General features: G+C 40.3%; 1 protein-coding gene across 1 annotated transcript in view; it reads left to right on the top strand.

The window, feature by feature from the left end:
• The window catches only part of LOC121319222 (MAM domain-containing protein 2-like), a 43,802-nt gene extending 34,408 nt beyond the window's left edge, over window positions 1–9,394 (top strand). The window contains exon 14 of the mRNA XM_041256430.1: window positions 8,402–9,394. Coding sequence (XP_041112364.1) covers window positions 8,402–8,451 — 50 coding nt within the window. The 3' untranslated portion in view covers window positions 8,452–9,394. The remainder of the gene's footprint in view (window positions 1–8,401) is intronic.
• Window positions 9,395–13,470: the final 4,076 nt, after the last annotated feature.

Raw genomic sequence — 13,470 nt, 5'->3', positions numbered from 1 at the left:
ATGCCTTCTCTGACCAAGCCTTTCCAAGAAAGGCCGGGAGCAATGGCAGTGGCGGAAGCACGTAAAGAAGCGCTCTGGGCCATACATGGGCTAGGGCGTCGAAGCGGAGTGGACCGCCGTAGTGGTGGAGGGAGTACGACAGGGGGGCGGTGTGTCGTCTCCGCCGAGGCAAAGAGATTGACATGCGCCTTCCCGAACTGTTCCCAAATGCAGTAGGTTCCATTGTGCCCAAATCAAAAACCTGAAGGCTAGGCGATGCAGCCCTGTGGACCGAAGGTCACCCTGGTGGTTGACATATGCCACTACTGATTCAGCTCAACAGCGGGACCCTGCAGAGCTGGGTCCCGTTTGAGGAATCACGCTGCTACTACTTTTTCTTTTCAAACTGCACGGCAGTAATGAAAAACACATATACACACACACAATAGCACTTGTGAGGGTAAAATAACAGTCACCAACAAGCTGGTGCAACAAACAAGCTGGTGCATTCAACTCAACACAGCAGAGCTGGATCCCGGCAGAGGAGTTGCTGAAAACAAGCTGGCCGATTCAACTCAACAGCAGGACACTGCAGAGCTGGATCCTGGTAGAGGAGTCACATCGCTACCTTTTCTCGTTAAACTGCAAGGCAGTAAAGAAAAACACATATATACAACAGCAATTTACTGTAGATTTTATGGCAGTCCTCCATCCGGTCTCATTGCTTGTGACTTTCTTGCAGCTTGCTTCTTCTTCCTTGAGTCCTGGAGTTGTAGGTTCGCTTAGTGGAGTGACAGCACCTTGTTTAACATTCGGATTGTGGAGCGCCAAATATTTAGTTTTGCTTGGATATTTATAGTCTTTTCAATCTGTTAAATAAATACTATCATGAGATTGTTTGTGTATCTTGCCTCTTTAAACTCACAATCCTTTGATAGTTTATGTCTTCCTTGCATCAAAACGATTGTTGTTGAACATGTGAATTATCTGTACATAATTCAACTGTCTGTTCAGCCTGATCCAATCCAGGTGGCACCTTAATAGGTCAGTAGGTCACATAGTTCAGCATGTCTGCTCTCTTCTCAAGACAAAGCAGTTTGCCCTGTTTCTCAAGACACACAGTTTCATTAATCAAGTTACATTACCAATATACGTTTATGTATTAATATCATATGCAGCCGTTTATGTCATGCTTCCAATGTCAATGACAGCTGCCATCTCACTCAAGGAGAAATTGAGAACCCTGACTGTTTGGAAGACAAGCTTTTACATCTTTGCGGCCAACGTGTTGTGGGAGACATTGCTCTTTGTTTGGTATTGTCATACTACTATTCAGAGCACAATACATTTAGGTGGAAAGAAACTATGGTATTTGTTCAATTCAACATTATTTGTGTTCAAGAGAGCCAAAATTGGCAGGGACTGTCAATTCACCAGTGCTTAGCATCATCTACTGGACCCATTGAACTCAAGCGGACACCTGCAGGTCTGGCTTTTATCATTTATCTGATGTAATGCGCGTAAAGAGGCGAATAGTTTGGTGGTGGTGTTGGAGAACATATACTGAGCCTCAGTTCTGCTCAGCTGTTGTAGGGAGGTGCTGCAGTGAAGGAACACAACTTGATATTCTAAATAGTGGATAAAAAAACATGGGTAAAATCAGTTGGCACTAAATGACTCTTTCAGCTGTCTAGAACACCTCTTTTTGTTGGATTGTATTGCATTTAGATGACAATAAGGAGGTCAATGTATTACACTTGATTTAACCCTTTGAGTAGTGAGTTCTAAAATGCACTGCCGGTCCTACGGGAGTGAAGTTTTTTTTTCTGTCTTCTGCATGCGCTTGATTATTATGAGTACAGCGTACAAACCAGCTGACAGCTATATGTTTGTATGAATGTAATGAACACTGACGAAATACAGACAAATCATTTTTACCGTAAACCAATAAATATTTATTTTTATTAAGTCATAAGGAAAGGTTTTGACTAAAAAATGACATGTAGGCAATAACAATCAACAACAGGGTGGAACAACCACAACAACACGCCCTAACAAAAAAAGCCTGAACTAGAGAGAGAGAGAGAGAGAGAGAGAGAGAGAGAGAGAGAGAGAGAGAGAGAGAGAGAGAGAGATGAATAAATCATATCTGGGTAAATAGGTGTGGGGGCGGAGGGAGCGAGTCTAACGCTTCAGTGTATGATACACCTTGAAGCATGAATCAACGCACTGAGCTTGGAGCCACCTCTTTGCTCTCACTTGATAGTAAATATTCTTGAAACCTTTGATATTAGACACTCTAGTAAGCCTGAAAGCAGTGGTGTCACCAGATATAACATAAATATATAACGCTGTGTATCGGCAGCATAACAGTGAAAATTTGCACTAGTTTCATCTAGAATGATCTCACCCAGTGGTAGCATATTTAAAGAAAATAAAATGGGACCAAGAATAGAGCCCCGAGAGACACCAGAAGTAATAGAAGATAATCTTGATACAGAGGCCACTAAAGAAACAAAGTCCTGTTAGTTAGCTTAAAGCAGCTTAGAACAGTTAGTCAAGCCAACCCAAATTTTAATATGATTCAATCAAAATGACATGTTCCACAGTATAAAATGCAGCACTAAGGTCTAAAAGAACAAAAATGGATATAGACAGAGTTTGCACTCATCAGTAAATATTCTCTGATAAGGGCAATTTCTGTACTATGAGCAGATCCAAACCCAGACTGGAACTTTTCAAGGTTAACCCATGGTGGATTTTGCTTAGAAGAGACCGTTCGAGTTTTAATTGGGACCACAATATCAAAAGTAAAAAGTAAAGCTAAAAAGAGGTTACATCTGTCAACTAAAACGAAGTTTCCATGAACCACAGAACTCGGGAACATACTCACCGTTTCCATGTTTTTAAATTACTCGAGCTGGCTCCCAATTCAGGCAGCAGCACGAATTATCTGGTCCGATTTCACTCCTGAGGCTGGCCTGAATTCTAAAGTCTGAATTCGGACTGGTAGGAAATTACATCACTAAATGTCAATCAAAAATGTTGTACTAGGGGACGGGGACATACCATATAACAGGACATTTTGGCTGGTTTTGCTACCTTGGGGGATTTTGACAGTTTTCAATTGTCATTTTTCACTTAGCATGGTCACAAAGAAAAATGCAACGCAGTTTTGCATTTATATTTTGAATTCCAAAAACATTTAAATAAATGCTTACTAAATTAAATCTGTCTGCTAAAACAGTATGTCATTTAGAGTAAATAGTTATCTACACTGTCACGGCAGCAACTTGGACAACAGCAATAGGGCCTTCTAATCAGTTACAGTATTTATTATTCTTATATGGCCCTTAATTTTAAGGTACCGGTAAACTTTTACAGTAAGCATTTGCTATCTCTCAATTTTAAAATTCAGCTATGGTTCACAACATAATACAGTAGAATGATCACAGTATCATGTAATTATAGGACAGTATTGCCACATGTGAAAACTTTAACAAGATGATTTCCATTACATGAGAGTAGATGTTAAAACTTCATGCTGATTTGAACTTGCCTCTCGATAAGATAAGCTCCAACTAAGACATAGATTTACAGTAAACTAATATGATCCATCTGTGTCTCCATCAATTTGTGTTTCCTTCCATATGATAATGATTTCCATTACATAAGAGTAGATGTTAAAAACTTCATGCTGATTTGAACTTGGCTCTCTCCAAGATAAGCACCAACTAAGATGTAGCTTTACAGTAAATTAATGTGATCCATTTGCATCTCCATCCATTTGCGTTTCTTTCCATCTGTTGATGTTGATATCCTTCTGCCTGGTGTTGATGGCAGAAGTGTAATGCTGGCTCCAGGGTTCAGCTTATTTTGCTTCCCCAGCACACACAACGGCTGCGACGCTGGCTCCCGGGATCAATCACAGTGCGGTCTCCCCAGCATGACAACCGTCTGGATTGACCTAAATAGGGTACATCTCTGGGGTCTTCAAGTGGGCACCTTCTGTCCTCGGTGTTTCATCAACAAACCCACGACACCTCAAGAGGGCTCAACAGTGACAGTGGCATCCCAGTATCACCCCCCTCCATCCCCCACTCAACTCAGCCCAGCTTATTTAACGGTACATCAGTGTTGATTTCTTTCTATTGTGCTTGAGATCCCCATCCAGAATATTTCTGTCTCAACCACAGCCAGTTGCTGCTCCGCTCTACTGCTTCAGATAAGTTCTTCACTGTGTGGTGCAACTATTGGCCACTGAATCCGACGTCTCTGAGAAACCGGGTTGTGGAGTGTGCCCCATATCCTCGACAACCCACCTCCACTGGGTAAACCCGGACTATCTATCCTCGCTGTTCTGCTTCAGTGGCTAGTTGAGCATATCGAAGTTTCTTCCTTTCATAAGCCTCATCTACAGCATTCTCCAATGGTAATGTTAACTCTACCAGGTGAACAAGGCGTGCTGATCCAGACCACAAGACAATATCTGGTCGAAGGTTAGTGGCGGTAATCTCAGGTGGAAAAATAAGCCGTTGACCAACATCGGCCAGCATCTTCCAGTAGCTTCCAGTTGTCCTGGGCGAGGCTTGGTTTTAATACCTTTTCTTGGCGGTTGCTCTCCTGGGCGAAGGAATGATGTCTTTTGTGTGTAATGCTTTGATAGAACTGGTGGCAACTTATTTGTCAGGTTACGCTTGTCTTCCAATGCTAAGGCCAAACATCACAGCACCTGGTCATGGCGCCAAGTAACCCCTCCTTGGCTAAGACCCACCTTACATCCTGTCAAAATGTACCTTAACCGTTTGTGGTCCTATGTCGGACAAGGTCCGACATTACAATTTTCCCTTTCCAGTCTGAAGTCGGACCTTGTCCGACATCATCAAAAAGACATAACACACAGGTCTCTAGTCGTTTTTTTCTCCGGAAAAAGCAGAGAAAACCTTTCAATTTCTGAGTGAGACCGAAAGGAGCTGAATGAAGCCAAAAAAAGTCCTGAATAAATGGACCGGTAAGGCTTCATGTTGCAGGTGATGAACACAAAGGACATGAGAGATCCTCTCCTACCCAGAGGTTTAGATTCTGTGGTGATGGGAGAACATCATATGTTGACCTGATGAGGAAACTGATCCTGCTCTGTTCCATTGTCCATAGGTCTTGCCAGCTGGTCTTGCATTGTTCCACACTCTCCCACCTCATCCAATTTCCCTGCTTGGCCTGGGAAACAACCTTTACACACCTTATTGTCTCCTCCTGCTGATTTTGCACCTTGTTGACTACCAGCTTCCTCCATTGAGCTGGATTTGCCTTGTGCCATGCAGGAGCAGCTTAACTGAGACCAAGGCCTCCTTTTCCATGTTGAATTTGCCCCATGATATCACCGATTCGAAGGGCAGCCTTTGCATCTTCCATGTCTTTCTTTGCTGCCCACTTTCTTCCAGTTTTCAACACAGCTGCTGTCTCCCTTACGCATCTGTCGTGTAACACTACTTATTTCATTTCCAGTTAGACCTTGGCGCACTTAAACTCCTCGGTTAGAGACTGATAACTGCAGTATTCCTTTACCATAAAGTCCCACTCTTCTGAGACAGTGTGGAACTCCCAAGCATTTCCTGATGTATGAACTGATTAAAGCTTCCAGCTTCTCTACTGTTGTCAAAGAAACCTTGTACACAGTCAGTGGCCACAGCAGCTTTGGCAGTAGACCAAACTGAAAGCACCAAAGTTTTAGTTAATATAAAGCCAAAGTGAAAATGCTTTAATTCTCTTCGAAATTATTTTAAATTGTTTAATAGACGAGCAAGCACTAGTAAAATCAACTCAGTTTTATACGTTACAGAACTAATTTGTTTTACTGTTTTGTTTTGTTTATGGACTTGTGGCAAAGTGGTTTGCAGTGCGCAGGTGTACAGGTGATGTAATGGGTACACAGATGACAAACAGCAAAGTTCACGGTCCAAACAATTGTTTATTTGTTTTAATGGTTATCTCGGCCGTGTTTGCGACCGTCAGCAAATAATAATCCCATGCAATACACAACAATATGTATTGCACAGATCAAACCACGGGTTACAATTCTGAAATAATAAACACAGTATAAACACACACAGAACACAACACGATCACAAATCCAGAGTGAGTACTTTAGTGCAAAGGTGAAATACAATTTATTAGTGAAAAGTAGAGCAGTGCTGGCCTTAAGTGACAGCTCCCAGAAAGTGTTAGCTGTCTAACAAGAACAAACGAGTACAATTAGAAATGACAAAACAAACAAACACTAAACACTCATGGTTCTTTTATTACACTCCTTCAGCGGTTCTCTCGCAACCATAACAAAGGAGCAGTTCGCTTGGCGACATCTGATTTTATACCTATAGCCACGCCCCCTTGGTTAGCGAGTACAATTGCTTTTCCTCCAATCCGCCTCGGTGTACTGTGGCTCCACACCCTTTCTAGATGGCTAACTTCCACCTTTCCCTGGAATGAACTGTCAGACCATCCAGTCCGGGGCACACTGCTCCCTTTATACAGCGCCCGCACGGGTCAGGAGGGGGATTTATAACCAAGATTCATTCTTTCTCTGTCACAGGACGTTATGATACCTGCACTATAGGTGTCTTCAATAATAGTAGTATCTACAACATATCGACAATAACAATCAACCATTTTGTTACAGACTTTATAGCAAGTCTGGCATACATTTTTTTTGGCTGTTAATTAAAAAAAAAAAAAAAAAAAAAAAACACAAAAATGCTTAACATAAAAAAAAAAACTGTAGTCCTACTACAGTAGCAGCTGTCAGATCACATCCAATTCCAATTTTTTTTTAATCCTTTGATGATTTTTTAAATACTTTTAATGTTCTCAAGCAAATTAACTTCATCACTGCCATTTTCATATGCACTTTGACATCTGACACATTATTTCCATTTTCCAGTGCTTCTTTACCCTAGTTCTGCATACCAGTCTGCCAGAGGGTGGCGTCCTGAGGGAACCCTGTGTCTGCTGGTTTTTATTCCAGCTGAGTTCTCAATTACTTAATCAAACCCCTAAAACAATTAAAAAGGTCTAATTAAGCTAATTCATAGTTCATTTAATTAATGAATAAAACCCAGCAGACACAGAGGACCCCAGGGCCAGGATTGGAAACCCTGTTGTATGCAACCGTCTGATTGATGGAAGATTTGAAAACATTATTACAAGTATAAGGCTTTTTCTTTGTCAGATGCCTTTTTTTATATATATATATATATATATATATATATATATATATATATATATATATATATATATATATATATATGATTATGTAGTGATATACAGCTATATATGTATATGTATTACATGAAACAAATGTGAAAGAATATCAAGATCGATTTATCTTTTAAATCACTGACAATTTAACTAATACCAGCTGCAGCAAATTCACGTCTTGACGTTTAACTCACAAGTATTTCTGGGGGAAATCAGTAGTATTGCCTGCCCAGCTCACGTAATAACTTGAGTAACTCGGAAAACCATGGAAACTCAAAGCTCACCAACTCAAGTGCGCTCGAATTGGCCTGAATTCTGACAGAACTCGAGTTGTCCATCAACTCAAGTTCTGGGAGAATTCAGGATAATTTAAGCGCACATGAATACAAAAATTATCGTAAACACTAAGACCTACTGTTGATGAATTATGAACAGCAAAAAACAGAGAAATGATTAAAGCTAAGGTAAGCCATGTAACATGCTAAATATAATCAAGAGAATCTGATATAAGTAAAAGAATCCGATCTTATTTAGCAGATAATATAGACAGGAAATCAGTTAATTCTGACAAAAAAAGACTGCAATTAGGTAAATAACTACAATAAGAACAGGTAGTTGATTATTAAACATTAAAATACTGATTAAAAAAGACACAGATTAAAAAAAATACTGAGTACCCATCAACATTTTCTTGTTCACAATTGTAATCTGCACAGAAAATGGTTGCAAATCAACCACTACCCCCTGCCCAACAGGGCATGCTTTCTGGAAGAAAGTATAATTTAATAGAGAGGTTTTAATCAGAGAAATATTATCATCAACACTGGGCCAGGGTTCAGTTAAGAATATATCTATAATAAATCATGGGATCTACAATAAAATCATTAATTAAGGAAGCTTTATTTGGTAGAGACCTAACATCGAATAAAGCTAGACGTAAATTAACACAATCAGCTGAAAAGGGTTGAACAGTGTTGATGGGAATATTTATAAGATTGTTAAAGCAGACCCTGAGAGGTTTACTACTTTCCATAGAGCATAGGGGGTAGTTTATTTCAATAACTTCTATGTTTTGTTGCTGCATATTGCACATTTTTGTATGTATAGGGACACCTAGAGCATAAGTTTATCAGTCATTTATTGTGTTTTTTTTTTTTTTTTTTCACAGAATTGGGAGATTCTGGATTCTCTGAAAATTTCAACAATATTGATTACTGAAAACAATGGGATAATTTGTTAAAAAATAAAAGGAATGATTTGTTGCCATCTGCATTAAAGCTGAACACATATTTTCGTTGACGAATGTTGAAAACGAATTTCTACTATTGTGTTTTAAAAAAACATGCATATAGAACTTAATAAATACAGTATTAGCTTGGCTCCAAATAACGCAGTTTGTTAGCAGTAGGAAATCTAGACGTGCTGTGTACTAGTATATAACTCTTTACTGGCAACGCAGATACAGGGTGACCACCCGTCCCTAATTGGATGGGACAATCCCTACATGTAAAGCTGAAGTCCTGGTCCCGGACAAAATACCAGAATTCGTACACACAGTGCAATCTTACAGTTTAGCGCCACAGTCAAACCATAGCATATCTGTTCGGAGCAAAGCCCCGCCCCTACCGTATCATTTTACAATACCTTACACAGCCACAGAATGATTAACACATTGGATAGCCAATCTAAGACATAAAACTATATAATCCCACTATCACTTTTTACACAGACGTCACGTTCCCCAACAGCCTGACACTGATCTGCATTGGCAACAGCAAATAAAATGCAATATGCAGAATATTTTAATTTCAGTGTTTTCTTTGTTTATGCGAAATGGCTGACTCTCAATGTAGACGTGACACTGAGAGTAATACGTCGGTAAAAGAAGGAGTACCCTATAAGACGTACGCATAGTTTGGCAGTATCATTACATTTGTATTTTGTAATGCAAATGCGAATTTTCAATTTTCAAAAGAAAAAGTTCTAAGACTTTCTGGTGTTTAAATGTGTTATTTATTTTAAAATTGCAACTTGGTAGCAAAATAATAAAGGTGCTTGGAACAGTAATTGTTTCTGAAGAGTCCTTTATCAAAATGCTAAAAATCCCACATATTTCCTAAAGAGCAACTTCAAAGTGTTACACTTATAACAACCATCCAAAAGCATTCCAAAATGTTCAGGTTCAGACCTTATATATTTAACTGTGACAGGCTGGCGAGTGGATAGAGGCCCAGAGACAGTATGTAGTTCAAAAAAATAACTATTTTATTATAAATAAACACAAAAATGAAAGGGCACAAGGGCCAAAATAAAGGGATTTAAACACAAATAAAGCAAGACAAAAAGCAAAAATAACAATTTCCAGGCTGGGTAATGCCTTAAACAAAACAAAACAAAACAAAACAAAACAAAACACCAACCTACTTCCTCAGCTCCCTCCTCTCTACTGGGAGGCTGAGGCCTCCTTTTATGCCAGGTGGCTAAATGATAATTGATTAATTACAAATCAATCAATATTTGGTGTGACCACCCTTTGCCTTCAAAACAGCATCAATTCTTCTAGGTACACTTGCGCACAGTTTTTGAAGGAACTCGGCAGGTAGGTTGGCCCAAACATCTTGGAGAACTAACCACAGTTCTTCTGTGGATAGGCAGCCTCAGTTGCTTCTCTCTCTTCATGTAATCCCAAACAGACTCGATGATGTTGAGATCAGGGGTCTGTGGGGGCCATACCATCGCTTCCAGGACTCCTTGTTCTTCTTTACGCTGAAGATAGTTCTTAATGACTTTCGCTGTATGTTTGGGGTCGTTGTCATGCTGCAAAAAAATTTGGAGCCAATCAGATGCCTCCCTGATGGTATTGCATGATGGATAAGTATCTGCCTGTACTTCTCAGCATTGAGGAGACTATTAATTCTGAAGAATCTCCAATCCCCATAATCCTGAGTGGTAGAGTCATGTGAACTGTCCGCGGGAACTGAGTCAGATTTAAAAGGCCGACAGCACAGGTGAAGGGACAGTGTAAAGAAGGAGTGCAAGAGTGTTTAGTTAGACGGTGGAGAGTCTGGCTGTGAAAACTCTTGTTAACAAAACAGAAAGTTTGAACTATAAAGTGGTGTTTTCTATGTTCAAATAAATAAGTGGCATATTGAGCAACGGAACACAGTTAAGGGTAACAGTGTTTCTATGGAGAGAAATACGGAGACAAGGGATAGAGTTGGAGAGTACAAACTTCAGGGTTCCAGAACCGACGGTACCTGGGTGGAAAGACAGAAACAAATACAAGGCGAGTAGGGCTTTTATTTGGTCTTGCTTTAGGAAGCTGCAAAGCGCATGCAGTTTGGAAAGAAGTTAAGCTGGTGTACTCGCACTAAAAGATCCCTACCGTGAGTAACCCAGACCATACAATAAATGGCGTTTGCTATTGGGCTTGGTTGTGAAAGGAAGATGGCGTTCTGTGTTGCACCTGTTTTAAAATACTAGAAAGCCAAAATAACACAGTGACTGTGCTATGTTGTTGTTTATTTATCTGCTCTGTGCAGCGATCCCTCTTTAGTACAGCGTGACTAATGATATGCTAAACTGGACTTCTAAACAGACAGGTTTATATCCGTGTGTAGTGTGTGCAAATGCATATTCTGAATGGACTGTTCTTTTTTCACATAGTTTGTTTTATGCAACAGCCTAATTTAATGGACTGTGTTTTAATTTAATTCAGGCTGGTTGCACAAACGGGATTACAAAGACACGCTATTTTTATTTTTCGGTCTGTGTGACCATGAATTATTAAAGCAGTTTGGAGGGTTTTAGTTAAGACCCAGACTAATGTGTGTTTGTGAAAGAATTGTTTTTATTTTGTTAAAAAGAGACTCACAAACACACAAGAATCACAAACGTCAAAGTGTTTCATTGTTATTCAGCCAGACGGCAGCCAAGTAGCAGGCTGCGGTTTACCGTGTTACCCAGCAGAGGGTACTAAAGATACCGAACGAACACCAGGACTGCGGTTTTATTCCTAAAGGACTGTAAGAGTGCGCTACAGAAGGCGCCCTACCCGTTTCTCCTGTGTGGACCACACGGGGTACAACTGTACTGGTCTGGAGAAGGACCACCCAAGGACTACTTACCTGTTCACTGGAATATAAGGATTACAAATACAATTACACCACAGCCTGGTGGAGAAACCATTTAAAGAAACACAGGACATTTTACCTGGTGGATTATAGAGCCCCCCGCCAGCTCTACACTTTGTCAGCAGTCGCTGGAGGAACTGCGGATTGCGCGTGACATTGCTTAAAGAAATATATACTGAACTTGCCACGAGGTCAGCTCGGGCAAGTTAATCGAAAGGGTTGAAAAAGTGAGTTTAACGGGCAGGGTTTGTTTTGTTTCATTATTTTCATTACTTTCATATTATTTTCATATTAAGATGTTTACTTAAATAATTGCTTCAGCAATAAGTGCCTAATTTTCAACTCAAACTTCTATCTACTTTTCACCATTCATGCTGACTGTTGGCTACCACAATCAAATTTGGAACGGATCATTCACTATATATATGTCTCTGAGTGTACAAAACATTAGGAACACCTTCCTAATATTGAGTTGCACCCCCTCAATTCTTCAGGGTTTGGACTGTACAAGGTGTTGAAAATGTTCCACAGGGATGCTGGCCCATGTTAACTCCAATGTTGTGTCAAGTTGGCTGGTAGTGGATCTCTACTCCGAATAGCTTGTTCCATCTCATCCCACAGATGTTTAATTGGATTGAGATCTGGTGACTGTGCAGGCCACTGCAGTAATCTGAATTCACTGTAATGTTTGTGGAACCATTCCTGAACAATCCTAGCCTTGTGGCATGTGGTATTATCCTGCTGAAAAAATCCATTAGCAGATGGATACACTGCTGCCATGAAGGGATGCACCTGATTGGCAGTGTTGTTCAGATATTCTGTGGCATTCAAACATTGCTCCACTTTTATCAAGGGGCCCAATGTGTGCCATGAAAACATACCCCACACCATCACACCACCAGCCTGCAATGTTGACACACGGCATGATGGATGCATGTGCTCGTGGTTTTCTCCATACTCTAGTCCTCTCATCAGCGTGAAACAGGAACCGGGATTCATCAGACCAGGCAATGTTTTCCAAACTTCCAGTGTTTTCGTTTCTTAGCCCACTGCAACCACAGTTTCTTGTGTTTTGCTGAAAGAAGTGGAACTCTGTTTGGTCGTCGACTGCCGTACCCCATTCATGTCAAGGTACGACTAGTTGTGCATTCTTTAATGGGTCTTTTGGCACCAATGTTGTACTGGACTGTCAGTTGACTAACTGTAGCCTGTCCGTTGCTCTGCACAATTCGTGTTGGCCTCCTTTGGCCTCTTTCATCAATGAGCCATTTTTGACTACTGGCCTGCCGTTGGGTGGTGGACCATCCTTGATACACACAGGAAACTGTTGAGCATGGAAAAACCCAGCAGCGTTGCAGTTCTTGACAAACTCAAACCAGCGCGCCTGGCACCTACTACCATACCCTGTTCAAAGGCACTTAAATCTTTTGTCTTGCCCATTTACCCTCTGAATGGCACACATACACAATCCATGTCTCAATTGTCAAGGCTTAAAAATCCTCTAACCTGTCTCCCCTTGATCTACACTGATTGAAGTGGATTTAACAGGTTACATAAATAAAGGATCTTAGCTTTCACCTGGATTCACCTCGTCAGTCTATTTCATGGAAAGGGCAGGTGTTCCTAATGTTTTGTACATTCAGTGAGTGTGTGTGTGTGTAATATATATATATATATATATATTATATATATATATATTATATATATATATATATCCTACAGCATGTCGTGGGGGGCAGGTTTTGGCTGAACAATAATAGGCCCACTGTACAGTACTGGTTAGAAATTAAAGTTACTGATGTAGTGCATAAACAAATGAAACAAGCCGAAAAGTATTTACCTCCGTAGCCTGCTGTATGTACTGTATGTTTCCTTTACACAACTAAAATATACATAGACTCAAAAGTTTTCTGCAATATTAAAGCACTGAAAGCACCCTTATGAAAATAACCTATAGGTTACCTATAGAATGTCTATATAATTCTGTAGAAGACCTATAGGATATGGGACATTTGGCCTGTAGTCCTATAGCAGTGGTGCACAACTCGGTCCTGGAGGGCCATTGTCCCTGCAGGTTTTTATTCCAACTTCACCCTAAAGTACT

The sequence above is a fragment of the Polyodon spathula genome, chromosome 1, assembly GCF_017654505.1.
Source record: "Polyodon spathula isolate WHYD16114869_AA chromosome 1, ASM1765450v1, whole genome shotgun sequence".
NCBI classification, from domain to species: domain Eukaryota; kingdom Metazoa; phylum Chordata; class Actinopteri; order Acipenseriformes; family Polyodontidae; genus Polyodon; species Polyodon spathula.
The sequence above is the reverse complement of the archived record's forward strand: the minus strand, read 5'-3'. Positions and strand labels throughout refer to the sequence as shown.